The sequence below is a fragment of the Grus americana genome, chromosome 9, assembly GCF_028858705.1.
Source record: "Grus americana isolate bGruAme1 chromosome 9, bGruAme1.mat, whole genome shotgun sequence".
Lineage (NCBI taxonomy): Eukaryota > Metazoa > Chordata > Aves > Gruiformes > Gruidae > Grus > Grus americana.
In genome coordinates this window covers 20,522,570-20,550,147 of record NC_072860.1, presented here as the reverse complement: position 1 = coordinate 20,550,147, position 27,578 = coordinate 20,522,570, and the positions used below count along the sequence as shown (strand labels likewise).

The window sequence follows — 27,578 nt, the reverse complement described above, 5'->3', positions numbered from 1 at the left end:
TAGACAAAAGACTTGTCTCAGATTTTTTATTCCCATATAATCTAACAGATGCTTGGATATTGTTTCTAGGATGACGATTCTAAAGGGCAAATGTGTGTTTTCTTGGGTAAAACAAATTGAAAATAGCAAAGCTGTGGTTTTCATCCAGAAGGAAAGTGAAAGGGTACAGACAAGTTGTTGCCTTGGCTAAAGGGAGATGTTTATCTCTGTATGCTTTGTATTAGGTTGGTTTAGTGACTTATTTTCTCAGGTTAGCTATGTATAACCTAAGTGAGCCTCTTCCTATTGAGCTGCCTGCCTCTTTTCGAAAGAAGATACACAGGTGGTTTGTTTTGTATAGTATTAAAGCAAATGATCAGTGTTAAAAAAAACATGCTCTTGGTTTCATTATCCATTGTAAAATTCCAGATTATCATTTTTGATGGAGGAGGTGAGGAACCAGGAACATAGATTGCTCTCAAAATTGGTTGACTTACTGTTCCCTTTCCATGAGTTTTAAATCTTACTTCCCTGAGTGAAGATCTGAGAACAATGGTGCCTTTGTGCTACAGCGTCATTAGTTGAGAGACTTCAGAAGTGTGAATGTAGGAGAGGTACAAGTGGATATTCAGTGGTTTTTTTTCCACATGGATTAACTGTAGCACGATGATCTTGTCAGAAAGGTAGTATTGTTAGACCACTAAACAGATGAGAAATTCATGTCCTTAGATTTGGCCTATTTCCAACAGAACATACTAGGGCTAGTTTCCAGGAAATTTGGCAGAAACAGGAGGCAAATTTCTGTGCACTTAAGAGCCCTAGTGACACTTTTTAGTTTGCTTGTCTCATAAGATTAGAAAATATGCCTTTTTATGACTTAATTTTTAATGACTTTTCTGGGATTTTTTGGTGTCTTCTAGAAAACCTGTATTTCCCTGATGAGGGCTCCTACTGCAGTTAGCCACTGATTCTTTATATGGGAATTGAGAAGGAAAGGATGGCTGCCTACAAGGCACAAGCGAGGCCTCATGTTGAGTATCGCTCCCTCTAGTGACTGGCCCAGCGGCAATAGCCGGCATCTCTGGATGCTTCCCTGCAAATTAACACGTGAGATCCTGCACCTCTCATTTTTCAGATCTGACACGCAGTACCTCCTGATGACTGTTTTTCTGTATCTGTGCCCTGCAATGTAGATTTCTTCTCTTCTTTTTCGTCCGCTGTGGCCTCTCTTCCTCTTATGGTGGATGAACTTTGTGTTCAGTAGAATGCAGGAGGCAAAAAGGTTGCATTTATATAATGTTTTGTTATCTTATTGTTTATACAGAAGTATAATACTCAGCTGGAAATTCCACCTTTTAATGGGATCCTTGTCTCAAAGACCTCTGATCATTTTAGACCAGATGCATCTGAGGGAGAGGCAAGTGCTAGAAAAGGGATACCAACTGGAGTATAGGAAAGGCTTATGTGCAGGTTATGGATGTGCTCCAAAGCCTTTCCTGCTAAGGGCATTGGTTACAACTACAGCACAGGGCATGAGTCCAACACAGCGACAGGACCAAGCAGTCTGGTTCTGTAGATTGCAGGACTGTGTTTGTTTGAGCAGCTTAAAGCTTGGCTTCACTCTGCTGGAAAACCTTGCTGCTGACAACAGCTTCCTTTGTGAATCTTGCTGACTTCATTTTTGTGGCTCGGGGACTCTGTAATGGTTATGTTAGGATGACTCCCAAAGGCTAAACTGTGCTGATGCTCGGCTGTTTATTAGATAGTACAGTTGAGACTGAAATCCTTGAGAGTTTGGAGTAATGGATATCGGCAATCATGCTGCATAAAACTTTCTAGAAATAAGCACCTCATATCTGGCTGTTCCTTTGGTCAATATTCCTTGAAGAAAATGAGAAAGTCACTGAGGCCACTGTCTGGGAGGGGTAGGCTGTGATATCTTGTTTCTGTTGATGGGACAGGAGCAGCAGTGAGGAAACAGTAAGAGGACTGAATACACCAAGACAAATTGAATACTCCAGAAAAAAGACTTTGGCCTTGCTGCAGAATGACCTGCAAGTTATTGAGGCTTGGTGGTGGGTGATCACCTGAAAAATCAGAACAGTGTTGTACTGTTGCATCACAGGGAGATACCAAAGCTGTCCCATGGGCGAGTGTTTTGCTGGCTGGGAGTGCACCGGGACATTGAGGTTAACTAAGTGGTCTTCCAAAGGTGGAGAATGGTAAAATCAGTAAGGGCTGTGCCTGAAGTGGCTCACAAATGAGAATTAACTATGAAACTTCGGAGAACAAGCAGTGGGTATGTGCATTGTGCATATCTGTGGGCTTGATCTACATTTGGATCTTACTAGGCTTTCCCTCTACATCCGTGACTGACCAAACTTTAGTTATCCTGCTATCCAGAGTGATGATGGGCTTGAATATTTTGGGTAGCTGAGAGACTTTGATTGTAAGGTACCTGGAGTGCTAGAGGATAAATCCAGAGGTCCAGATGAACATACAGCCATGGAGTTCTGCTGAATTGTTATGGAAACATGAGGTTTCCTCTCAACTCTTCTCCCCAGATTTTCTGTCCTGGAAGCACAGCACTGGCTTTGTGACCAACAGAATTGTACAGCTAGGGCTCTAGCACAAAGCAAAAATCATCAGGCTGTCTCTGAATCTCAGCTGCCTTGGAAGCAGCACAGGTGGTACTGCTTGAGTACCTGCGGTACAGGTTTTGGGCTAGGAAGTAAGCTGTGATAGATTGATCCATCTCTGTCAGTGGCCCACGCAATCTGCACCTGGATAATCTGACCCCAAACAGTGTTGACTGATGGATGGAAGTTCTGCATTCCTGGTTGCAGGTTAAAAGTACTCATGACCTAATGTTAGTATTGCCATTGTATCTGCTCACTTATTGTGAAGCCTTGACCCTGCCTGTGAATGTGACTTGTACAAGGTACTGCTTTGGAATTATGTATGCCCTGCTCTGGAGTCCACCTATGATTTATGCATATGAGTGAGCAGTCAATCCACCTCTTGGAATGGTGGTTTGGTTTCTTTTTAGTGTCTGACTGGCCCACACAGCTTTTTTTCTTCCCAGGAAATGTTGTAGTGCTGTACTGAACTGGCTTTGTCCATGTGCCATCTACAAGCTATAGTGAGGCTACCAGACATCATTGTTGAGCTATTGTGAAATAATCTGCTCATAGGGAAATATTCAGTGCCATCCCTAGTAGTTAGCACTTAACCCAGAACATGGAGGACTTTAAACCATTCAGAACTGTAATGTATTTGCTGTTATAACTTTATCTGGTTGTCCACATAACATCAGAACCCCAGAGTCCTGATATATTTTTTTATTTCAGTGACATGTACTTTCTTCAAGCTGTTCGGTATTTTGCATGGTGCTGTCACAAAGTGTGGTAAAATAGTAAATAGCAACTTTGATATTTGTTTCTCTCTTTCTTTGTTTTTGGTGTTTTGTTTTTTGTTGTTGGGGGTTTTTTTAAGGGAAGGATTTCTTTTGCACTTGAACCTAACAGTCCAGTTATTAGAAGCCCTGTTCCTTATTTCCAACTGCCTGATCCTGTCCTTTCTTTCTCTGCCTGACACAGCTCTATTTTTCCCCATCTCTCATGTCTTTCACCATTTCCAGTAGTACATGGCTCCTCTTCACTGCTTGTATATATTTTCACATCAATGCTTGTGTATGTCTGCGTCAGTTCCTTTTTCTGATTCTGTTGGTTCCCCCTCTCCTCCTATCAGATGCCTAATTTTACCCTTTTATTATTCCTTCTCTGCTTTCCTTTTGTCACCATTGCTTTCTTGTCATCTTTGGTTGACAGAGGACAGTTGTCTAAAAGGCATAATTACGTCAGTGTTGGTACCCCATGTTCCTTCTGAATGTGACTAGAATATTCCTGGTCTTCGGCATATGGTTTTTTTGGGTTGTTCTCCCCCAAAGTTACCATATTTATTGCAGTGGAAACTTGTTTTGCTGGAGCCATGTCTATGTGCTGTTGTGGTTGGTTGGTTGGCTGCTGTTTGGTTTTGGTGTTTTGTTGTTTGTTTGCTTTTCTTGTTTCAATGGAAGTAGTACTGGTGCATGACAGAGATACAGGCTTTCTTTTTATTCCTCATTGTAAACTATTATGTATTGTTGAGATGAATATTAAGTGCTGAAACTTCTGTTATTCTTTTTAAGCCTGTCCTGAAATAAAATATCTGTCATTTAGCCACACTATTGTGGGATTCAATGTGATATGTGTATGTCAGGGATGTTCCTGTAACTTTCCCAAATATATTAAACGTTGGATTGTAATTATACAACAGGAGTCTTGTGACTACAGCCAGATTAATTATGGTGATTCCTGATGAACAGATGCTCTGAATAGAACCTGTAATGGTTCTGTATGGTCATGGTTTTTTTAGGGAAACACTCTCATGGAAACCAAGGCAGAAGGTACAGGGGAGCCAGTGACCCTCTGTCGTAACTGGCACTTTTAACTTTATATGTGATAGGATGAACAAACTTTTCATTCTTTATGGAGACTTGTGAAGACTTGAGGTTCCATTTTACTCTCTTCTCTGATACCTGTATTAGCAAGTTTTACCATTGTTCTAGTGGATCTAAAGCAAACACCTGTACAGTAGACACTGTGCCCAAGTCTGTAATTGTTTGCTGTGTTCATAGGTCACCACAGCAATTGTATTTTTATAAATGCACTATTGTCTGAGCCACCTCAGGATTTGAAATTGCTAAACCCTAGATTTCCCTGAGGGGTCTAAATGAGGGGGTTTGGTAATGAGATACAGGTCATTAGTTCAAATCCTGATCAGACTAGTAGCATTTGAAAGCTATTAGTGTCTGGTGCCACGAGCATGTGTGAAGTGAGGTGGTGATCTCTCTCTGTTTCCTTGTGGCCTTGCGTTTGTGTTTGCTAGGCCTCTCATCCATCAGCTTACTTGCTCTGTTTTTCAGGCCTGAGAGGGAGTAACTCTGGTGCATTTTACTTCTCTTTCATTGTGGATTCCATGCCCCTTTCCTTTCTCATCCTACCTCTGCAAAGCGTGGATTGTTATCTAAATAAGTAAGAAGAGCTTTTTTTTTTAGTACTTTTCTCCCTGGTGTGGACGGTGTGTCTCCCTCTCTCTATCAATGAAGCTCCTGCCATACTGTGACCATCTTAGCAGCAAAGTACAGGAAGAAATACAGTGAAGAGCAATCACTTTTCCTTCTGTTCAGAGGGCAGGAAGACTAGTGTACTCTTGAGTGGCCTTCTGGGTAGCGATCAAGGCCAGAGCAGCAAGTATGAGCTTCTGCCCTCATAAACAATGTCTTTAGATTGGAGTAATAAAGGAAGACAATGTTTCTATATTACTTTAACCTAAACTTCCCACTACGTGCCCACTACGTGCTGAGGCTAGTGTGAGGAGGGGAAACCCCCTGCTAAAATTCCTATTTTTGTCTCTCAGGACAAGCTGTATTTTTCTGGTGTAAAATAGTGTCTTCTGTACTTTATGCTGGAGGAATGTAACACATCTAAACTTTCACACACGTCTAAAATGAATATTGATTACAAAGACCTACATGCCTATGCAAAATATCGTCCCTTCCAGAGCTGGTTGTGTGCTCAGTAGGGTTAAGTTCACCAGCACAAAGCCTGTCTTAGATCACAGTTGAGTGTGTTCTTTGAGCACCAAACAGGGGCCTAACCCTTTATACAGCCTTTTGCAAAGGTGGCTTTTTCACACGTGCCCCTGTTTTGCTGTGACCTTTTAGGCTTTTGAACAGTCTGTCCACTTCTTTCTAAGTTGTGTGAGAGAATAGTCTGCCTGTGTTCTCTGGAAGAAATAACTGTTTTGTTAGTAACCACAACCAACTTACTCAGATGCTACATTTAGCTCATATACTGAAAGTGTCAGATTGTTGTCATAGGCTGCTTATCAGAAACGGTTCAGTGGTCTCTTGGATTACCTCCAGAAAAAGAGAGAGTGGTCTCCAAGAAAACAGAATTATAAACAAAGTTTCTGAGATTGTAGAGTGACAACACTATATTTTTATTTAGGCTGGGTACCTATAGAATTCTCTTGTAGAGGACACGTCTACGACTTTCTCACAGGAGATAATACAAAAGGATTTGGAATACAGGATATAAGAGCAGACAGCAAAGGTACAAGGGATCCTAAAGTAGATAAATCTGGGAAAGACTAGTGGAAATTAAAATAAATGCAATACATTTTAAATACAATTGTATCTTATGAATATTTTTGAATACCTCATGTGGAGTTTTCTTTTGACCACATTATTACTTTTGAGCTCAATTGTAGATATCAGCCCTGTTCTCAAGGCTGTGAATATTTCAAATTCAAAGGAGCTGTGTGTTGGCTTTTTTTTTTTTAATAGAATCTTGGATAGGGGTTATGAGGTTCAGAAATGAGATGGCTAAATAGTTTACTCTGCAAAGACAATCATTTTGATATCTAGATGCTGAAAGAATGACTTCATGGTATATGTTAAGTGTGAATGGCAGATAGTCTAAACCCTTGCTTCACGCTAGGTGTTTGAACCCTGGAATACATAATGCAATTTTCTGTCCTTTTGAGGTAGTTAAAGCTACAGCTGTGTAGTTCATTACATGTTCATCTTTCAGCTAAATCCAAAAAGCTGAAGCTTGTACGTGTTGGTTCTCATTAAGAAAAGTGAAAGAGATGGATGTTTTCTAAAGTCTTGGGGTAAAACAGCATTCTCTGGTCTCTCTTAGAGTTCTGTTCTTCAGCTCCATGACTCTGCTGGCTGCTGTGGAAGTACCAGTATTTATTGGTGTTTGAGGCAGTTCTTCAGTTCCGGCTTTAGTTATATTACTAAAAATGAGCACGTTTGGAACAGTAGCATATAGGTATGGATGAGGGTTGTAGGTAAGCTGGAAGTATAGATTCCTTCAAGTCTTACAGAAATACTCAGTGCCAGTCTTTGCAATGGGTCGGGGAGAATTAAAGGGGTTTAGAGTGGCACAGTCAAACCTGGTTGTGGGGCGGTGGTGGGAGGGGAGAGACTTGTCAGGCCCTAGCTGGTCTGTGCCAGGTATCAAATGAGCAACAACTGCTCAACACTGTTAGCCCTTCGGCTTCCTTTTCTGGAAGAGAATAAGGTATATTAACCTGGTGCTGGTTAGGAAAGTATCGGAGATCAGCTGTGATCTCTGTCTGACTTGCCCTCTGCTACTTGTTCCAGTCCACAGAACTGGAGAGAGCTTAATTCATGCCATGGCTGGCATGGCAGGATGGGCAGCTTTGTGCTAGTTCTGAGAGGGGATTCTGTCTGGGCTCAGAGGTAGAGCGGAGGTTCCTGTGAGTCTTGAAGAGACAGGAGAGAGCTACTTGGTTTTCTGTATTGAATATGTTTCAGGTGTGGCACTGTCAGATGGTATCCTGTCAAAGCAATTGTTGCTGTAACGATTCTCAATACATGATTATGCGCATATATGTGCCTAATGTGACTTGTTTCTGGAGATAATGACTTTTTTTAATTATTTCTTTCTAAGGTGCCTATGGATGAGTTTAGTTCATGTTGTTCCTTGGGGAATTTAAGATGAGATGTTCTGTACTATTCAATAGCACAAACGCATTCACAATAGAAGCAAGGTCACAGTACTTCTGAAAGGCTCAATCTTTGTTATGCACCACCTATTCAAAACAATACATGCTAGAGAGGGCTTAAAAAATTGATCCAATACCAATGAGCCATATGACTGAAAGTCCTCCTGGCAGTCTGAATGATGTAGGAGAGATCTGGGAGCAGTGTTAAAATAGAGCAAGATCCTGATAACAGCCAGCATCAACACCCAGCTTTTGGGAAAGCAAAAAGTGATGGGACTCCTGCCCAATTATGTTACCGAAATGTCAGCATTTGTGATCAGTACCAGGAATATGTATCTTTATATTTCTTTTGTAGTGCCCTTGTCTCCAAGCACTCTAATTGCATGAATAGAGAGAATCCCTGATAGATACTGAAGAATGTTCACAAAACACTTGCCAGTTTTCTTGTTAGCCAGTTCTAAGACCTGTAAGATCACTTGAGATTTTTTTCTTGCACAAGATTGTGATCAACAGTGGATTTGGCACTCAAGCAGAATTTTTCAAGACTAGCTTCTAGGTCTCCTATTTGGACACTCACTAACCTGTAGCTGTAAAGTAACCCATTGCAATGAGTCTTTATAGGCTGTGGTATGATGTGGAAGTTTCTTAGAGGACTGATAATGTAAACACCATGATGTGCTATGAAAGTGATGTTTTAAGTGCTTGCCTGGTAACAGAAAGGGTCTGCAATTCTTTGGTTTTTCTGCTTGCCGAGTCCTTTCTGTCCTGTTCAGTTCCTTCTGTGCTGTAACTATTTGTGTCATTCCTTTTAGGATTCAGAAGGAGGTGTCTATGTGTGCATGAACACATTTCTGGGATTTGGAAGGGAACACATTGAAAGGCATTACCGGAAAACAGGACAATGTGTATATTTGCATCTGAAACGACATGTGATAGAGGTGAGACTTGTGGCTTCCCAACTAACTACTCCAGCAGTTCTTGGGTCTCTTATGCTTGTTTAGGTAATGCGTTTCAGACATAGACCAAATCTTGAATGACAGAAATGAACATGTTCACATTTGAGGTTGGATCCCAAATTCAGGTGCATGGATCCCAACCAGTACTATACCTTCAGTTCTGAGATGAAGCAAAAGCCCTAAAGAGTCAGATCTTAAAGGTATCTTGTTGCCTGACTTCCACTGATCCTTTTTACTACACGCTTCTGCATATCACATACATATTGTCTGCATATTACATGCATACTATAGGTAACTAAACACTTTTCTGAAACCTGCCTTTGAAGTGTAGAATTACTGGGTTTGGCTCAGATTTGGCTTGAAGCTTCTGACAATTGTTTTTATAGGAAGTGTCATCTCAGGGTGACAAGACTTCTTTTCATCCTAAGATTTCTGTACAATTAAATCATGAGCCTTAATCCTGACCCAGCCTGGGAACTAAAGCTTAGCTTACATTAATGCTGGATTTTAGAGCCACACACAGCCTTCATTCAGTCTTACACTTCCCCACACATGGATGTATACATACAAACTTAATGTTCACTGTTCTTCCATAATATCACTGCATATCAACCGTCATTTATAACCTGTGCTTCATAACATCTGTTTGTCTGTGGTTTGTCTGGATCTTTAAAAGCCTGTTGATGACTTCTGACCTGAGCTATATGGAAGGCACTGGGTTTGCTTATAGCTCACTCTCCTGTAAGCTCTGTCTCTTTTGGCAAGCTAGAGGGCCCAAAATAGCTGCTTGGAGTGGGATAGAATACTTCACATTTCTCATTCTACAGCAATGAAAAGCTGATGAAGGCCCTGAGTTATGTAAAGTGCCCTGACCACTTATTTTATTTCCAGTAGATGACTATTCATGTTCTATCAGAATTATAGTGAGGTGGTTTGCATGTCTCCCAGGTTGAGATTATTAATGATGTTTGTTATACTTTAGAATTGTCTCTCCTTGGAAGGGTGATAGCAACATTTTCTTTCACACTGTTAACAGAGTTTTTGGAGATCCTAATCTAGTTTTAGCAACAGTTCTTCTGAGTGAATTTAACACTCTTGAAAGATGATATCTAGGACTAGAGACAGGTGGGCAGAAATCCTGTCAGCTTTCCTTGTGCATAACTTTCTTCCAGCATGTGACCTGAGAATTTTCAATATTAAGGTAAACTGGGGTTAAAATAAGGCCTCAAAAATTCCTCTCCTCAGTAAAGACTAGGCTGAAGAACTCCAAAAGGGAGATAGAAATATACCAACTGTTGTTCGGTGTCATGTACACCTTCAATTGAACTGGCTCAGTGGTTCCTATTTTTCTCCTTGTGAATCATGATGTAGCAGAGGAGCCTGGCATCTGTGTTTGAAGGTGGTTACGCACTGGTGCGCTAGGTCATGTGGCAGAAAACAGTGTTTGACCATACAGTACAGGTGAAGATTGTGTCATCTAACATGGTTCATAGATAGGATTCCTCATACATTAGCTGTGGATTTTGTTTACCATGACTGTTTGCTTCTTACGTGCTATCGGTGTTTTCTTTTGAGTGATGTGAAATATCAGGCCTTCATTGGAGCAGTTTTATGAAGTGTCTGGCACATGCTGCATTGTGGCTTTGGTTTTTTAAGCCAAGCTTTTGATGGCATGGGATATGGTAAAGCCAAAGGCATTGGATATGCTATCTTAAGATTCTTTTAGTGAGGCTGCTATTCTTGCCTGTGGTTTCCTTGGCATCGTCCTTGCAGAATGCACTGTATTGCTGCAGAAATCCCTGCTTGCTTCCAAAGGTGCTTGGTTTAAGCATGAGTTGTGTATCATGTCACAATTCAATTAGGAAAATAAGGGTCAGATCTTCAGCCTGTTGGCTTAAGTAGAGCTAAAGTATCTGCCAGTGGCAGATCAGCACCAGAGGCATCTGCTGAATCATCAGAAATGTGTGCAAGTGCAAGTTCTGGAGCACCCTCTGGTAAAATTCTTAGCTATATCAAGAAAAGTGATTTTTTTTTTTTTTCTTTTTCCCTGAATTTCACTCTTCAGGAAAGTAGCTGATTTAAAAATTCTATAGCGTATGACTGTTGTATACAACTGTCTGGGTAGTATTCAGTCCCAGGCAGAGCTTTAGCTTGGTGATACCTCAGCCCTGTTGAAAACACTGATCAGAGAAGCATGAAATTTCCTACAGTGATGAGTTCCTGGATATTATTCAGTGATGGCCTTGTTATAAAAAATGTGGCAATGGTGCAGTTAAGGGAAATGGAGAATAGGCTACATTCTTACCTTGTATGAGAAGCATCACAAACGTAATTTAATGCCACTACTGACACATTGTGTGGACTCCCATTTGCTGGGTGTGTCACATCTGTTAGAAGCCAAAGTTCTTTTGTGAATGGGGAATGTTTTCAGTGATTTCTGACAGGTGGAGAAACGAGGTAAAAAACTGTCAGGTTCTAGGGGTTTTCAGGAGTATTGAGCATCTGCAATTCCAGTTTAAATATTTCAGCTTGATTTTTCCAGACTGCTGAATATATCTGATGTCAGGCTGGCAGTGATAAACACTGCATGTGATTTCTTCCTCTTTGAAATCTCTAGTCTTAATGACTTTCTCAACATCCCACTTGGTGACATCATAATTCAATTGGAGCTTCCTAATACTGGAAACAATTTTTTTTTTTTTTTTTTTTTTTTTTTAGTTCTGAAGCTATAATCCTGGGAGTATGTGTAATTTATTCATAATATATTTGTAATTGGGTTATATTGTATCTTGCTGCTGCTTTTTAAAATTAGATTTGGATTCTTGGCTACTTTCTTTCTGCTTTTCAGTAGTATTAAAGGAAAAAAAAGTCCTGCTTGTTATTTTCACTTCATTGAGGATTTTTTTTTTTTTTTTAATGCTGGAGTTGCAACCCGGACTCCTTTTCCCTAGGAGTCATATATATGGATAATAGGTTCTGTTCTTAATTGCAGCCAAGGAGTGTTAGTTGGCATCTGCTCTTTCTAAGAATGGAAAACTTTCCTGTGATGTATAAGACCTCACTGATGATTCAAGCAGTCTGCTTTGGCCAAAGCTTTATTTACATGGTTAAGGGAACCACCCAAAATATGTGACCCTTTCACCTACCAAGGAGCAGAGGCAAACATGAACTTGCCCTAGGCTGACAGGTTCCTGGCTGGTTTCTCTCCACCTGTTGTATCCCAATATTATTATTAAAAAAAAGCCACCTAACAACCTCACCAGTTACACTAACATTATACACTACATAATGCATCATGTTGGCATTATAGCCACAGAGGCTTATTTGATTTAACTTGATTTGATTTAATGGTGCCTGTTAACAAACAGCTTAAGAAGCAAGTGCATTCACTTTTACGTTTCCTCAGCTACTAGTGTTTGCCCAAGTGGTTTGAGGTATTTTGAACTGGGAAAGTAGTGCTTGAAACTGAATGTCATTTGGAAGTTATTATCCTCTGCTGTGGAGTTTAAATTAAAAAATAAAATTCCCCCTAAACAACTGCTTGAGTGTTGTCAGGTTTCCTCCATACTCTCTAATATTAAGAAAACATAGAAAAGCGTGTTAAAGAAAGCAGTTTGGATTGATCTTAATGGAAGCAGGCATGGATCCTGATGGAAAGGGCATTTTTTTCTGGATAGAAGAAAATTAGCTGTACTAATAGATCACAGTAAAGTGGTCATACTGGAATTGGTTATGAAGGATTGAATCTTTTATGCAGTTAATAGCTTTTTCTTCCCCTCTCAAATTCAGCTTTTGTCATTAAGAAATACTGTAGGGTATCTAGTGGTGAGAGGTCTGAGTGATTCTAGATGTCCCTGTCCTGTTGCTAGAACAGCAGTCGCCCACTGTGACCAAGAGACATGCTCTGCTTAATTGCTAATAAAGCAAAGTATGAAGGATTCGGATGGTGGCTTTCTCACTCCATGAAGGTAGTAAGCAATGATGAGTTGAATCCCATTGTCAGAGGTGAATGAAGAGGATTTACATTCTTGTTCAGCAAGGACTGTGATATAATAGAAGGACCATGAACAGATAGGTGTGTGTTGGAAATGGTGATGGTAAGGGGTTATTGCTGATTTACTATTGTCTCACTTGATGGATTTTTAATTGTTTCTTTCTCTCTTTCCAGAAGGTACCAGGGGCATCTGGTGGAGCTTTACCAAAAAGGAGGAATGCTAAGCTATTTTTAGGTATTGTGAACAGCTGCTTTCACACAGTCCTTTTCTGGCCCTGTCTGCATGTGTACTTGGGTTCTGTCCACCATTGTGTCTGGCTTTTGGGGTTCCTTGTGGGTTTTCTTTTTCTGTTGAGTTATTTTTTTAAACTTTTGGGTTTAGTTTTTAAAGTTGGTCTAGACAAGTAACTCTTAGCAATTTTGGTGCCTATTCAGGGATACTTATGTATACATGAAACATTTTAATCTAAAGTAGGCCCTCAACTATTCTCAAACAGCCTAGGGTTTGATAGGTACTTTTTGACCAATTCTGTCCCTTCTCTTTCTTTGTGATATCCACAAAGCACACTTTTATTAAAATGTTTATCAATACTTCATGTTTAGATATAACAGGGCCTTAGTGTGGCACTGTTCCGCTCAGCAGCTGATCATAGGAAGCGTTGTTATCATTCCAAAGTTGTTCCACAGGTAAATGTTCTTAAGTGATGCTGTGGTCTCTCCTATAATGAATGGAACAGTACATATATCATGAGCATCTCTTACCAACTCTTATTCTGTGATGTCCACAATTATATCCCCTTGCTTCATGGAAAGCAGTTTTCTTACCGTGTCCATTTCATCCAATATCCATTGATTCAGATTACCCAGAAAACCTGAGGGCTGCATAAATATGGATGAGGAGAACTTGATGCCATGCCTATATTTTCCCTCCTCCCACCACTTGTGGTATTTCTCTTATTCATCTATTATTTATTTTCTCTGTATTAGTAGTGAATAGTGATTTTTTTCTTCTGGTAATGAAGAGGTTAAATGTTTCCTTTACAATTGCCAGCCCTTATGGCTAAGGGGAAACAATAGCATGGCCTCCCTTTGGAATTGGTTTGATCTGTGGAATGTGTCCCTAAGAGACCTTTGCAGATTGTGATCGATTAAATTGTTGCCATTAATGTCTGGAGTAAGTTTTGCAAGGAGAGCTTTGAGAGAAAAAAGTCTTAAGATGAGTCATAAAGTAATGAAACTTCTTTTGTAGGAAGAGACTGTTAAGTCACAGATGCTGGTCTAAATGCCATTTACTGTCAGTTCATATTGAAAATAATGTTTGTCGCTGGATGCTTATAAAATAATTGGTTCAGAAACAAAGCTGGCTGCAATGCAGCAATGGTTGTACAGTGTTAGCGATGTGAGTGTAAACAAGAAGTACAAAAGCACGGTCAAGTTTTATTCTTGCTGATTTACTGCATACCTCTTGAGGCTCCTGTCATTGTGATATGCCAGTACACAGTGTACATGGCATAGTATCTCTGACGTGCCGTGTTGGAGTCCTCAGATTCCATCCTTGCACATGAGCATTTTGTTCCCACTGAATAGATCTGGTGTAGCACTTCCAAGTGTCCTGGTCCCAGTGAATTTCTGAGGCAGTGCACTTTGACTGAGGTGGATTTAGCACACGGAACTATCACCATTTAATCCAGCACTCCTGCAATCTAATACGTTTTCAAAAGTGCATCTCATCTGGTCTGTTTTCTGCTGCAGTCCTCTTTGCAGCCCTTGCTGGTTGGGAGTTAAAATTATATCAAAACTCTGCTCTGATCCTTGAGACAGTACTTCCATGCATACAGATGCTTTGTATCCACTTCTTTGGCTCAGCAAATTTTATTATTTTTTGGCCATGCTTAAAGAAAAGAACAAAGAATTATTCCTGTCTTTATTCATAGCTGAGGAAATGAAAGCACAGAGAGGTGAGCTGATTTGATAATTTTGTGTGTGACAGCAGCAGAGATGGTTAGCAAAATTTGGCATCTTATCTCTTAATCCAGCATCTTTCTCATTGGTTTGGAGCTGCTGTACTTCTCATTTTAACAGGTTGGTTTAGTTCTGTCTTTCTCATTGTGACCTTGGGCATCTATTGTAGAGGTTTGCACCAAACTGGCTATTATCAGCCCACATATGTAGCCTGCCCTTTAGGGCTTACCCTGCCAGACAAGAATAGACCATGATCAATTGTTAACTCTAATATCACTGTGTTTCTAGGTGTCTGAATAATTCCCTGAAGGCCCGGAGATTTAAGCTTTGTGTACAAAGCCAATCCAGTTTGGGCATTTGTTACATTGCTGCTTATAATCCTCTTTGATGTAAAGCTATTAAAGATACTAAACCCTTTTCAATCTCCTTAGTATTAGGAAAACATCTTTTGGATGCTCACTGATTACTTTCTAGCGCCGCTGCTATCCAGCAAATGCAATAGAAACATAGACTTGTTGGGTCAGTCAACTGGAAGCTTTATCTTTCCCTAAACATTAAAAGATCCACAGCAAAGTGCGTGCATGTGTGTGTGCATGCATTAGGTTTTGTTTTTCTTTTGGAGAAGGCTGGAGGGTGTTGGCTGTGAGTGTTCTATGTAATCAGGAAGCATAATAACACTGTGCATTTAAATGTATGAATTGCCTTTAATCTAGATTGTTTAAATGTTACTAGGCAGTGTGAATGTGGTGACTTCAGCTCAGGCTGTGCAAGTTTTCAGGGGATTTGGAGTGATATTTAAAGCAGACTGCATCACGATGCATGGAGTAGTATGTTCACTGCATTGTTATCTAGGCTAGCAAGTTTGAAGATACTTTGTGCTTGTCAGTATGTGTGATTATTGCACAAAGAAGTTTTAGGTCCTATCTGTAAAATGGAAAGGAATTAATTGATGGGACAAGATGATAGCTCCCCATGACTTCACAAGGCTCTCAGATAAGAAAAAGCTGCACTGTTGTCTTTGGTATACAACCTCTTCTTTAAAGCAGCAACAGTATGGCAAATGTGATAGCAGTTTTGTGGAGGGAAAAAAAAAAAAAAAGGACATGATGGGACCAGGAAAAGTATCATCACTAAATTTAATTTTCATATTAGCCTATCTAGAAGAAAAAGAATGGATCAGAATTGATAGAAAGTTGTATAAATACGACAGAATAGAAGAGAACCACTGTGGATTTTCCAAAGTGGAGTAATGGTTCAGAGTCTGCCAGAATACTCTGGCACTCTGTGTAGTAGTCCCCCTATATATTCAGTGACTATGTGAATAAGAGCAATTCAATTAACAGAGTGTACAGTGATCTTTTTTACAAGATCCTGGTCAAAAAGGATAGTAGAATAAGAAGGGAAGATCCTTGTATTGAAGGGATTGGAGGCCCAGTTCTTATGGTAGAAAGTTACCAGCAGAGTCCCCCTGGACCTGTTACTCCCAGGAGTTATCAGCAGACTCCTTCATAGTGTTCTAATTATGAAGAATTAATGTGATTGTAAATGGTCTGGAAAGGGATTGAGAAATGAGGAAATAGAATTTGCTGGTTGATTTAACATCATCCAAGAGATTAAATCTAAAAGCGATTTTTAATGTGTTACTGAGTAACTAAACAATAGATGAAGTAAATGTTGAAAAATGCAAAGATGACAAGAGATGTGTTTTAACTGTGTCCACAGTGATGTGGTCTAAATTACCTGTTGCTGTTCAGAAAGGTAGTTCTGAGAGAGATGGTGTGAGTCGTTCTCTGAAAATGCCAGCTCAGTTGTCAGTAGCAGTGAAAGAATCAAGTGGAACATCAGGAGTAGAGTGATATTTTATATTTTGTTCTCTATTATTTTGGTTTATAAATAAGAAGTGAACCTCTCTTTTTGAGTAGAGAAACCACAGCTGCACGCAGTATCTCCCTTGTCTCTCTAAAACCAACCAGACAAACACACCCCCACCCCCAGCAAACAAAAAACCCCAGATAGATATCTGGAAGGTAGAGAAACCACAGCTGCGTGCAGTATCTCCCTTGTCTTTCTTTCTCTAAAACCAACCAGACAAACAAACACACACACACCAGCCCCAGCAAACAAAAAACCCCAGATAGATATCTGGAAACTAGGAAGTGCCACTGAGGGAGGAATCACCGCATTTTTGCCTTGTTCTGGTACCATCTTCCTGGGCATCTGTTGGTCCATGCCAGAGCCTGGACTGTAGGCTAAACAGAGCTGGCAGAGTGGCTGTCATAAAACTTGTCTGTAGACAGATGTCCTCTTCCAGCTCAGTTACCATGGCAGTATCTGCCAGTGCAGCAAGTTGTGTGAGCTCTGTTTTGAGCAAAGTCAGGGCTAACTTAGACCATCAATTAATAGTGTTTTGAAGTACTCAGATCAACAGCTCTGTCAGCAGAACTGTGAGGATGGTAATTGCTGGTGAGAGGAGTGTCAGTGAGGAGCAGTATCCATGACACAGCTGGTTTCACAGGCGGCCTCGGAAAGGAAGAGAAAACTTCCACTTAGAGAGTCTGGGAGAACATGTAAATTTGCTGAGCTTTTCCTGGGTGGCACCTGCCTGCCTATGGCAGTGAATGTGCTTATGGCTACCGTTTCCAAGCATAAAGACCATTCATAAGAGTGGGTGTACTGGATTTGAGCACAGCTCCCCTTAGCTCTCCTAGATCTCATAGCAGTCAGTAGCAGAACCCTGTTTTCAGTAAGGATGTTTTTGTTTGGTAAGCTTCTGAAGAGGACTTTTACCAGGAGTGGTTTACATTTATATTTATGTAAGTAAGCACATACAGAGTTTATATCTGTGAATGGAAAGTTGTGATTTAGGAGGATTTGAGTGACAATATTTTTAAATTTAGCCAAGTAAAGTTGTGCATACTCCCCAGCAGTAACAGTGGAACTGATTTGACCATGAGTGAACCTGTTGCTTTCTGGCTTTGCCATCTAAGCTTGAGTTAAGTATAAAATAATGATCACTACCTTACACTAACAGTCTTAATAGTTTGCTGGTTTAGGTAGAATGTTGGAAATTAGGCTAGATTAACAAAGGCTAATGCTGCTAGTGAAATAGTTATCAATTTGAATTTTTAGCTTTGCTTAACACATGACTGTGCCAGAAATCCAAGTGGTAAGGTCTATGTCTAGCAATAAGAACAGCATACTAATGCTTTGGAGATGTTGCAAGCAATTTGAATGTTATTTACAAGTAGTGAATGATCCAAATTATCCTAATAGAAAGTTTTGCTTTTCCTTTTGCCACAAAGGAGAATGTTATGACTGTAAAGTGAATTTTTTTAATATTTCTTCTTATAGCTCATCTGATAAGGTCAGTGTTACAAACGTGTCTGAAGACAAATGAAGTAGAATAGCTTATAGTTTGCAAAGTGCTGCTGCTGCAATTCATTGTTATTTAGAGGCTTCAGGAAGAAATTATTTGAGACTCAGTCTCAAAGACTCAGTCCTCTGCTTCCAAGTCAATACAGATTTTTCTATTGCTTTCAGTGAGAGCAGGACCAAGCCCAGATTACAAAGATGTCTTTCTGGGGTTTCAGAATTAGTTGTAGGCTCGCTAGTCAACTTCCTCATTCAATTTTCATGTTTGTATTCCCTTTCATACACACACAGACACATCCATATGCACAGGAAATCCTGTTTGGGGGTCCTGCCTGGAGTCTCCTTATGCCACTATTATTAGTGCAGTCAGTTAGTAACTTGTCTAAATCTGATCTGGGCATTCCTTTTCTGCCCCTCTGGTGAGTTGGTTTACAGTACTCTGTCTTCCACTTCCAGCTGCTGTTTTCAGTCAGTTCAGCAGCAATGCATTTCTCACCGTCACTAAAGGGATGCCTGTGAGCTGGAGTAAATTTACTCTACTGACTGTTTGCCCAAAATAACATCATCAGTCAAGCCTCTGTTTTAACATGTCTGTTATTTTGCTTTGCCTGTTGTCCTGGCCTCCCAACACAACACTTCTGACCTACGGACACTTTGTTTTAGTGACCACAGTGTTTAATTTGGGCTCTGAGGAGACACCGTAAAGCTGTTAGCCCACTAGAAGGGGAACAATGTCATGTGGGCATTCACCATCAAGCTGTCAGCTCTTAAAAAAGATTACAAACTGGTTGGTTGTCTTGTGGCTCAGTCTTAGAACTGAGTAAACTCTTTTTTGACCAGAGATTCTTCTATTCCTAGTGCATCTTGGAAGAACATCCTTGTCCAAGAAACAGCTTTGTATGAAGTATAGTGCTTGGAAGTTCCTATTTTTCAATGCCTTTAGAGTAAATTTTAGTCAAATATGTTCCGTTTACAAGTAGATTTCCCTCTGCTCCTCTTTTCTAGTTACTTTTATTCCTCTCAAATTAATAGAATCACAGAATGATTTGGGTTGGAAGGGACCTTAAAGATCATCTAGTTCCAACCCCCTGCCATGGGCAGGGACACCCCTCCACTAGACCAGGTTGCCCAAAGCTCTATCCAACCTGGCCTTGAACACTTCCAGGGATGGGCCATCCACAGCTTCTCTGGGCAACTTGTTCCAGAGCCTCACTGTCCTCACAGTGAAGAATTTCTTCCTAGTAGCTAATCTAAATCTACCCTCCTTCAGTTTAAAGCCATTACCCCTTGTCCTATCACTACATGCCCTTGTAAACAGTCCCTCACCATCTTTCCTGTAGGCCCCTTCAGGTACTGGAAGGCTGCTATAAGGTCTCCCTGCAGCCTTCTCTTCTCCAGGCTGAACAACCTCAACTCTCTCAGCCTGTCTTCATAGGAGAGGTGCTCCAGCCCTCTGATCATCTTTGTGGCGTCCTCTGGACTTGCTGCAACAGCTCCATGTCCTTATGTTGGGGGCTCTAGTTTTAAAATCCAAGTTTGAAACTGCCTGCAGATTGCACATGGTGCCTGGTGGCTATGGGGTCAACCTCTGCCCTCATCTTGTGTGGGCTCCATTGCCTTCTAAAGTAATAGTTGTCTGTTTTTATTATATCTGCTGCCATGCTTTCCTAGCTGTGTTGGCTTTTGCACAGGCACAGAAAATATAATGCAGATAGAACTTCTTACTGAACTTAGTAACTATGACTCTCAGCACGTGCAAGCCAATATTTAAAATTGAGTAGTGATTTGGGGGTTTTCAACTGGACATCATTAAGGGGGCTGTCTGACAGTCAACAAAAGAGATTAGATTATATGGTCATCTGCTGTATCAAGGGATTTCAGTAAGTGACCTTAGAAGTCCTTTCCACTCTTATGTACTGGATCTGAACCTTGAGAAACTGTCTTCAGAGTGATAATTGCCAAAAAGGACCAGTGGTGGTTTTAATTCCTATTCAGAGGGAGTAGGTGTGTGGAGTGGAAGTGTACCAGCTTTACATGGTCACCTTCAAAAGCAGAATCGCCAGTTAAATACTCATGGGGTTTTTTGTTTGTTTGTTTTCCTGGAACTGTTGTAAGACTGTGTGTAACTTTAAAATAAGAAGTGTGATGCTGCCATATCGGTGTGTCAGACATCCAGAATGCCATGCTGACATGACATCGTTTCCTGCTTTTCTGGTAACATGGATGATATGAAGCTTGAGGAGGTAAAAAGACTTTCCTTCCCTAGCCATTGCACACAAGAGGCTGATGCTCCTAAGTGTGTGAAGTCCTTAGATGGCAGTGGATGATTGCTAATAGGATACTCAGTCTTTCATCCCTGGATCACTAGTTCAAATGCAGGTCAGGTCAGTACCAGTAAAGAAGCCACTATGTCACTGTTGTCTGGCTTGTGAAATGAGCTGAAGTGTGTGCCTGAATTTTGAAGGCAGACAACTGTATCATTGCTGTTTCTATATAGCAGACTGTAAATACTACAAACTTAATGTCGATATCATAAGGAAATGAAAATACTGTAGGTCTTACACATGCCTACAGATAATAGCAGCCGATGTGAGCTGTCCTCAGGTTCCCTCTGGTGGCTGAGTGAAATGTGTAACCGCAGGCCCTGTAAAGGGAGTTTACTGCCTTTAAACCTGTCTGAACACACGCTGAGTTTTTATCTTCTCTGAGGACCCTCTGTCATATTTAGCATCTGGTCAGTACTTTTGGTTTTGCTGTGCTGGCCGCTAAGTGAAAATTCTCTGTGATGTGTTGCCATATGTATCATCAACTTGGAGATACTCAGTTTCTTTACTTCACAGAGCAAAAGTGCTTACTGTTGCACACTGCATCTGTTGAGATTCGCTCCTTTATCAAAACACAGAATTGTAATACAAGTTAGGAAAGAAGCCCAGAGTAAAGTGAGGTCACTGGTTATCTCTGTTATGCTGCAGTAAGGGAAGGGATCATTATGAAAATAGGGTGATTCAGGGAATTAGTAATGAGTTAATATTTTCTTTATAAATGTCATGCTTCAGTATAAGACAAAGTTCTTGCTTTTATGTCTATATTCAGCTGATGAGAAGGGGCTTTCTTTTACTGGCTGTTTCTGAGAAAGAGGTCATACTGCTGGAAGTTACTGACAGAGGGTGTTGTCACCCCTCAGGACTAGCTGGTGCAGCAGGTGAGCCAAGAATTGAATGGAAACTGGATTATGTTCCTCTCAAAGTGGTCTTTCCAGATCAAGCTAAAATATCTTTTGATACTTGTTTTATCCTTTACAATGTTCAGGCTGTTACTGCCCACTGGGTAAATAGAGAGCTTAGTTTTCTGAATCTGGCCTCTGTCATCCTCACCTCTCTCCCAAATATACATTTGAGATTTCAGGCATTCCCAGGGTGCAGTGATTGTTGCCAATGCTCATTTAGTATTGAGTGACTCGTTAAGCATACGCATGTACTTGGAGTGAAAATAAGAACCAACTTTAGCTACTACTAATGCATCTTCTTTCTTGGTTGAACCTTGTTCTGTCAGTGACTGTCTGATACATAAGAGTACAGTAGATCCAGTATCTCCAGATGGGAGAAGGATCCATAAGATCCCATCCTTGCCTAGGTTATTCTTGCAATTGAATCTTGCGAAATGTCTGACACAATATGCACGTTTGGTCTTAACTTTTTCAGTTGTCCTGGAAGGAGCCAAGCAAGATTTGTCACTATGGGATAATTATGTTTTTGATGAAGCTAGAGATATAAACACTAGCCATTTAGTTACTTACATATCCTTCTGACTTCTCTCTGGGTCCACTTATTTCTGGATAAGCATTTTAGCTGCTGTTGCTTGATTAAAGCTCCTAATTAAGCAAAAAAGTTATCTTTACACTGGAATAAGAGTGTACATAAACACTATGGAAGGCTCAATCTTCAAAGGAAAGCTTTATTTAAGAAGTGCTTTTTAAACAGATAGTTACACTGGTTACAGAGTGGAGTTAGCAAGAGAGGGATAATGCTGGCATAACTGTACTTGCTGTAGCTATTTGAGACTACGGATGAGATGCAGGAATACTTCCAGCCATGGACATCTTCATGGGAGGAAAGGCCACAGGTTCAAGATGGATGGGAGCCATAGCATGTTTCAGCCAGGTCTGTGATCTGGAAATATGGGGGGCTGAAACAGAGGTGCATTGCTCCTGCTCTGTGATTTGGGCATGGGTAGTGTGACCTGGTCTCCACGTTGTATACTATTTCAAGATATTGGGTAAAAGACACAGCAGTATTACATCCCGATTTTGTCCGAAATGAGCAGAATTTTGTTAGCCCGCTTCCCAGAATGCGATGTCTGCAACAGTGCACTGCTTGGAGAGGGGCCAAATCAACTGTGACTGGGGATGAGATTAAGATGGAAATTTCGGTCCTCAGAACATCCTCTTGCAGGATGGTCAGATTTCACTTTAGATCAGGATTTCACAAACACTTTTAGCCACTGACAGTGTCAACTTGCAGGCTGATGTCAGGTACCCCTGCCACAATTTAGGAACCTTGGTCTCGGGACAATCTCCTAACATTCCCCACCTTGTTTTCCAGATCTAGAGACAAATGGCGATCTCAACAGTGATGACTTTGAATATGAAGATGAAGCAAAACTCGTTATATTTCCTGATCACTATGAAATCTCATTGCCCAATATAGAAGAGTTACCAGCGCTGGTCAGTGAGTGTGTGCAAGTGGTGATAGGAATTGTCTCTTGCTTCAGTTTTTATCGAGATGGTGCTTTGTTTTCTTACATGTGGTGCTTGTTTTTACATAAAGATATTTCTTAACCAGGTATAATAGAGAGTCAGTAACTTTTAAGTCTGCTTTGTCTTTGTTTCTTGGATTTCCTTTTACCTCCTGTATTCCTTCCCTTATTGTGATGCCAGCTTGTCTCAAGGAAGCTCACATAGTACATGTGCTTGCTCTCCTGCTAAAATAACAACTGCAATGTAGAAAAATACGTGCATACTTAGGTATAAAAATAGCCTTAATGATATCCAGTTCTGTATGTGGTTAGCAATGGGCTGAATGCCAAGTTCTGTCCAATCACTGAATTGTGTTAGGTTTTCATTGACATACATTTGTCTTCCAGGTGACGATAGCTTGTGATGCACTCCTCAGTGCAAAATCACCCTACAGGAAGCAGGAACCTGACTCCTGGGAAGAAGAGCTACAGGCATCTAAACATGCCAAAACCCTTGTACAGTTAGACAACGGTGTTAGAATTCCCCCCAGGTGAGAGTAATAAAGTTTGTACATTGTAGGCTCTCTAGTACAGTCCAGAGTAACAGAACTAAAGCCAGCAATTCATCCAACAATTCTCTTGCCTGACTCCAGGCTGCAAGTGTATGTTTGGTTTGACCTACCATTATTGGAAATACAGGACAGGTTCCTGCCTTACTTATTTCTGTCATTTCTTCCTGTTTTGTCTTGCAGCGGTTGGAAATGCTCAAAATGTGACCTGCGGGAGAATCTGTGGCTAAACCTGACAGATGGTTCAGTGCTGTGCGGGAAGTGGTTCTTTGACGGCAGTGGGGGGAACGGGCATGCAATGGAGCACTACAAGGAGACGGGTTATCCCTTGGCAGTGAAGTTGGGAACGATCACTCCTGATGGAGCAGGTCAGCCACCTGGCAGGTTCTGAGATGGGGTATCTTTTGTGCATGAGACTAACAGTGTATATCTATTACCAGTTGGGTTTGTGCTTCCTAGTGCAAATATTTGAGACTCTGATATGGAAGGAAAATTCTTTAATTCTGTGAATCTTGATCAGGTCTGGGGGGAATGGAACAACACACACTCCATTCAGAGAAAGCCCTTACCTTTTTTATCTGTTCCTCTCCTATTTTATATTTGCTGTAAATAGTTTTTTGAGTTAGTATAATAGTAGGTTTATAATAAAAGAATGGTGGTATTTTGAAATAGCAGAATCCAGAGAAGTGGTATTTTTCAGTTCTGCTACATTTGCTAGGGCAAATGGTTCAATCTCGTGTAACATAGAAACAATAACAGGGTAATGAATTTTAAAGTCAGAAAAGTCTGTTCTTATCAGCATGCATGTTTTTTTATCATACTGGAATCTATGCTATTTTTCCTTATTGTTTTGGTAACGTTTTGTTCAATCTAATGAGTGCTCATTTTCATGGGGCTGCTGTGATGCTCATTTGTAAAATGTCTGATGATCTTGAGAGGGGAAAAAAGCCATAGATGTATCCTTGTTTGCATGTTCTTCGACTGTAACGTTCTGCAGTGTTACTGTTGAGACAATTACGGTGTGTGAGGATTAGATGGAGTTAAAACATGAGAAGCTGAAAAAGTCATAAGCAAAGAGATCTTTTGCTGCAGCTGTATGGAGAAATAAAAAACAGAAGAACACATACCATGATTATATTTTGGTTTTAGTGCTTATGACCATATGGATGAAAAATAGGTATTTAGAGCAGTCCCTTTTTTAACACACATCGCTTGAGAGTTTTTCATCTTTAAGTCCTATTCAGTGTCAGGGAAAGGAGACTGTAGTCAGATTCAACCAGCTGTGCCACAGAAACACTGAGCAAAATTCATTCTTTTCTCTCCCAGATGGAATATTGTTCCCTTGCAGGAGCCTGGTCTTGGATGATTTCTATCTGAATCTCTCAATTGTTGAAGGTGTTTAGGATTTGCCCAGCTGTAGCTTTCAACTGCATCTACAAATTAAACAGAATATTCTTTAGTGTTTTTTCCAATTTTTTTTTTCTTCTCATTTTTAGCAGCAGTACTTGTTTCCTTATGGCTGCTGTCCTCCTGCCTCCCACCGATCAGCTGCTTCCTCTCTTACTTGGCCTTTTGGATAACAAAGGACAGGCTGTCATCCTTCCCTCTGAATGAGGGGCAGCAGCTGTTCTCCACAGACCTTTGTTCTTCTGGATGACGTTTACTTGGTTTCCCTATAGAAAAGACTTCCCTCCCCCAACCCTCCTTGTTTCCTTTTTAGTTATTATTCTCTCTCTGATCTATATTGCAGTGGTAATCATAACCTCTCAATAGGGCTGGATGACAGGTGAGCTTCAGGAAGGAGGCTCCGTAGCTGATTGTGATGCAAAGTCTGTCTGGTTTGTCCTTCCCTGGGCTGGAGGTGAAGAGGTGATGGTAGCGGAGTAATAAGCATTAGTCCCTCTGCTGAAATATCTTATTCCTTTTTCACACCATTAACAAAGAGAAAGCGGTGTTGCCAGTATTCTACTTATACTTACCCTACGTGTACATAGAGGGAACAGAGGAGAGCTCCTTGTCTTTTCTTGAGAAATCTGTGTTTTATACATTATGAAAGATTTCTGGGGCATTAGGCCCATTTTGTAGCTTTCTGTCAACAAACATATCTGGAATCAGGGCAGAAATTGAACTAAATTTCTGTTTTCCACTCTTGGATCTTGGACAGGATGCATGAGAGAGTCAGAAAAGTTGCTTGCCTCAATAGATTGAGTACTACTTAGGCAGCAAGTAGCACAGTCTGCCCTCTTGACAATGGCATTAGATTTCATTTCAAGTCATTGTGAGGTCGCGTGTTTGAAACTGGTTTGAGGAAGGGAATGGAGGTCTGGCAGTGGGAAGCCCTGTCTGACAGGTACTTGAATGAGTAGCTTTGTGGATGCCAATGTGGATGCCCCAGAGTCAGATATTTCTTTGGGAGATCCTGTGCAACTTGTTTCTTCAGAGACAACGTTGCTGTTGCCTGTTACCCATCAAGTAGAAAGGAGTGATGTCTACACAGCCAGAACAGGTGTAAAACTTGAACTGTGGAAGAAAAGGAAGTACAGGTAGCATTGTTATTTTTCTTTTCTTACCATGATATGAATAATAATGATTATTCTCTGTTTAATAAAATTCTGTGTTGTCTGTCTCAATCTTTCTTGAATTTTTTTGATATTTCCCCCCCTTATATTCCTCTCTTCTTCCCCTTTCTCACTTTAATGATACTAGCTTTTATGTGTCACATTCACTGACTTGTCTGCATTCCTTATCTACCAGAGTCAGTATGACAGCACTACGGACCTGTGTTTGGGGGCTCTCCTCTTCTTTCTTTGACTTGTTGCTCTTTGTGGGGGTTTCTTGTTGGTGTTTTTGTTTTGTTTTGGGTTTTGTTGGTGTTTTTTTTTTTTAAGTAAGTGAATTCTGTGTCTTCCATGAATTTAAGTTGGCTACACAGCAGAAGGTACTAAGGTAGATGACACAAGAGCTGGGCTTGAGCAAAGATTAATGTATCTTGTGTTCCATATCTGCTGCTCTGGGTCAGTAGTCCCAGATGGCTGCACTCTCTTCAGTTGCCAGAGCTGAGGAAAAACAAAATCAAAGCTTCCACATTGAAAGTAGTCACCCAAGATCAGCTGATGTGTAATTTCACTCCTTTAGGTGTTTGAACTTTACAGGATCTTTTGGCTGCGCTGTGACCTCACTAGAAGACTATGGGAATGTTGTGATCTCTTGTGTGTGGATGAACAGTCATGTCATCTTGGGCACACTTGCTAATACAGTGGAATTCCAGCAGATGGGCAGCTACAGCCACACGCATGCCAGAGAGGTCATCAGGACCAATGTTAATAGAGGGTCTGATGGCTAATCAGCAGCTGGCAGCACAACTCAAAAGCACAATTCTCTGGGTTGAGAGTGTTAATGTTTTTCATAGTGCTGGTAAAGTTTAAAAGTTGCATTATGTCTTTGAGGTCTTTGCTAACCTTCAGCCTATCATTTCAGTGTGGGTTTGGTACTAACTGACTTCAAGGAGGCAGCCTTTTTGTTAAAATCTTACATAGGTGATGGGCTGAGTCAGAGTCAGTGTCTGCAGTTGCCAGGAGAGAGCAGGGTAAGGACTTTTCAGATGTGGTATTTGTGCTGTGACTTTATCTGGATTCCTGCTCTCTTCTGAGTTTGTTTCATCTTTCTCCTGGCTAAGTTTTCTCTGTCAGCTTAGATCTGATCATATGGGGCAAGGTCACCGTGAGAAACTCTGCTGGGCATGAAGGAAACATGGCTGAGAGAAGTGCAGGCAGACTGGCAGAGGTATTCTGGATTTTGGTATGAGTAGAGACCAAAGTAGGGCAGTAGTTCTTCATTACAGAGGAAGACGCCAGAGAAGAGAAAAGATGGAAGGCCTGTTCAAGTCTTACTATTGTATGTCTTATCACTCATACCCTTTTATGATGCTTGCAGCTTTATTGTTATTTGCTCAAGTAGGTGAAACCTACTCTGGACTCAACTTCGTTACAAGACTTGCTTGGTAAACACTAAAAATGAGGTTTTTTCTCTCAAATATTTTGTTGTTCTGTTGAATTTATTAAACTTGATTTCATAATGAAAATATCACTAGACATACTGCGTCCCTCCACAGTTTGAACTTTGCTCTGCCAAAATGTTTATGGGCTTTTACTTAAGGCCACAAAGACCTATCATAGAGCTAGAACTGAAATCCAGATCTCCCATACAATGAAGCAAGACACCTCAGTCACAAAATCAATCTTTCTCCCTAACCACAAGATTAATCTTCAAAGTCCAATCCAATAAACACCTCTTTCTAATAAATAATTTCTCAGTTCTCCCTGCATCTCTGTGGGAAAAGGGAATAAATGGATTCCTTAAATTGTACTAGAAATTAAAATACCATTGGCAGTAGTCAGTTGGCCCCATCTACTCACAGTTTTAATGTGC

At 40.6% G+C, this 27,578-nt stretch overlaps 1 protein-coding gene across 2 annotated transcripts in view; it reads left to right on the top strand.

Annotated features, from left to right (window-relative positions):
* Nucleotides 1-27,578, top strand: part of USP13 (ubiquitin specific peptidase 13) — a 56,158-nt gene that overhangs the window by 2,381 nt on the left and 26,199 nt on the right. The window contains exons 2-6 of one of the 2 annotated variants that reach the window (XM_054835571.1): nt 8,376-8,501; nt 12,688-12,748; nt 22,449-22,570; nt 22,990-23,132; nt 23,334-23,518. In XM_054835571.1, coding sequence (XP_054691546.1) covers nt 8,376-8,501; nt 12,688-12,748; nt 22,449-22,570; nt 22,990-23,132; nt 23,334-23,518 — 637 coding nt within the window. The remainder of the gene's footprint in view (nt 1-8,375; nt 8,502-12,687; nt 12,749-22,448; nt 22,571-22,989; nt 23,133-23,333; nt 23,519-27,578) is intronic. The other variant, XM_054835572.1, reaches the window with a different exon arrangement.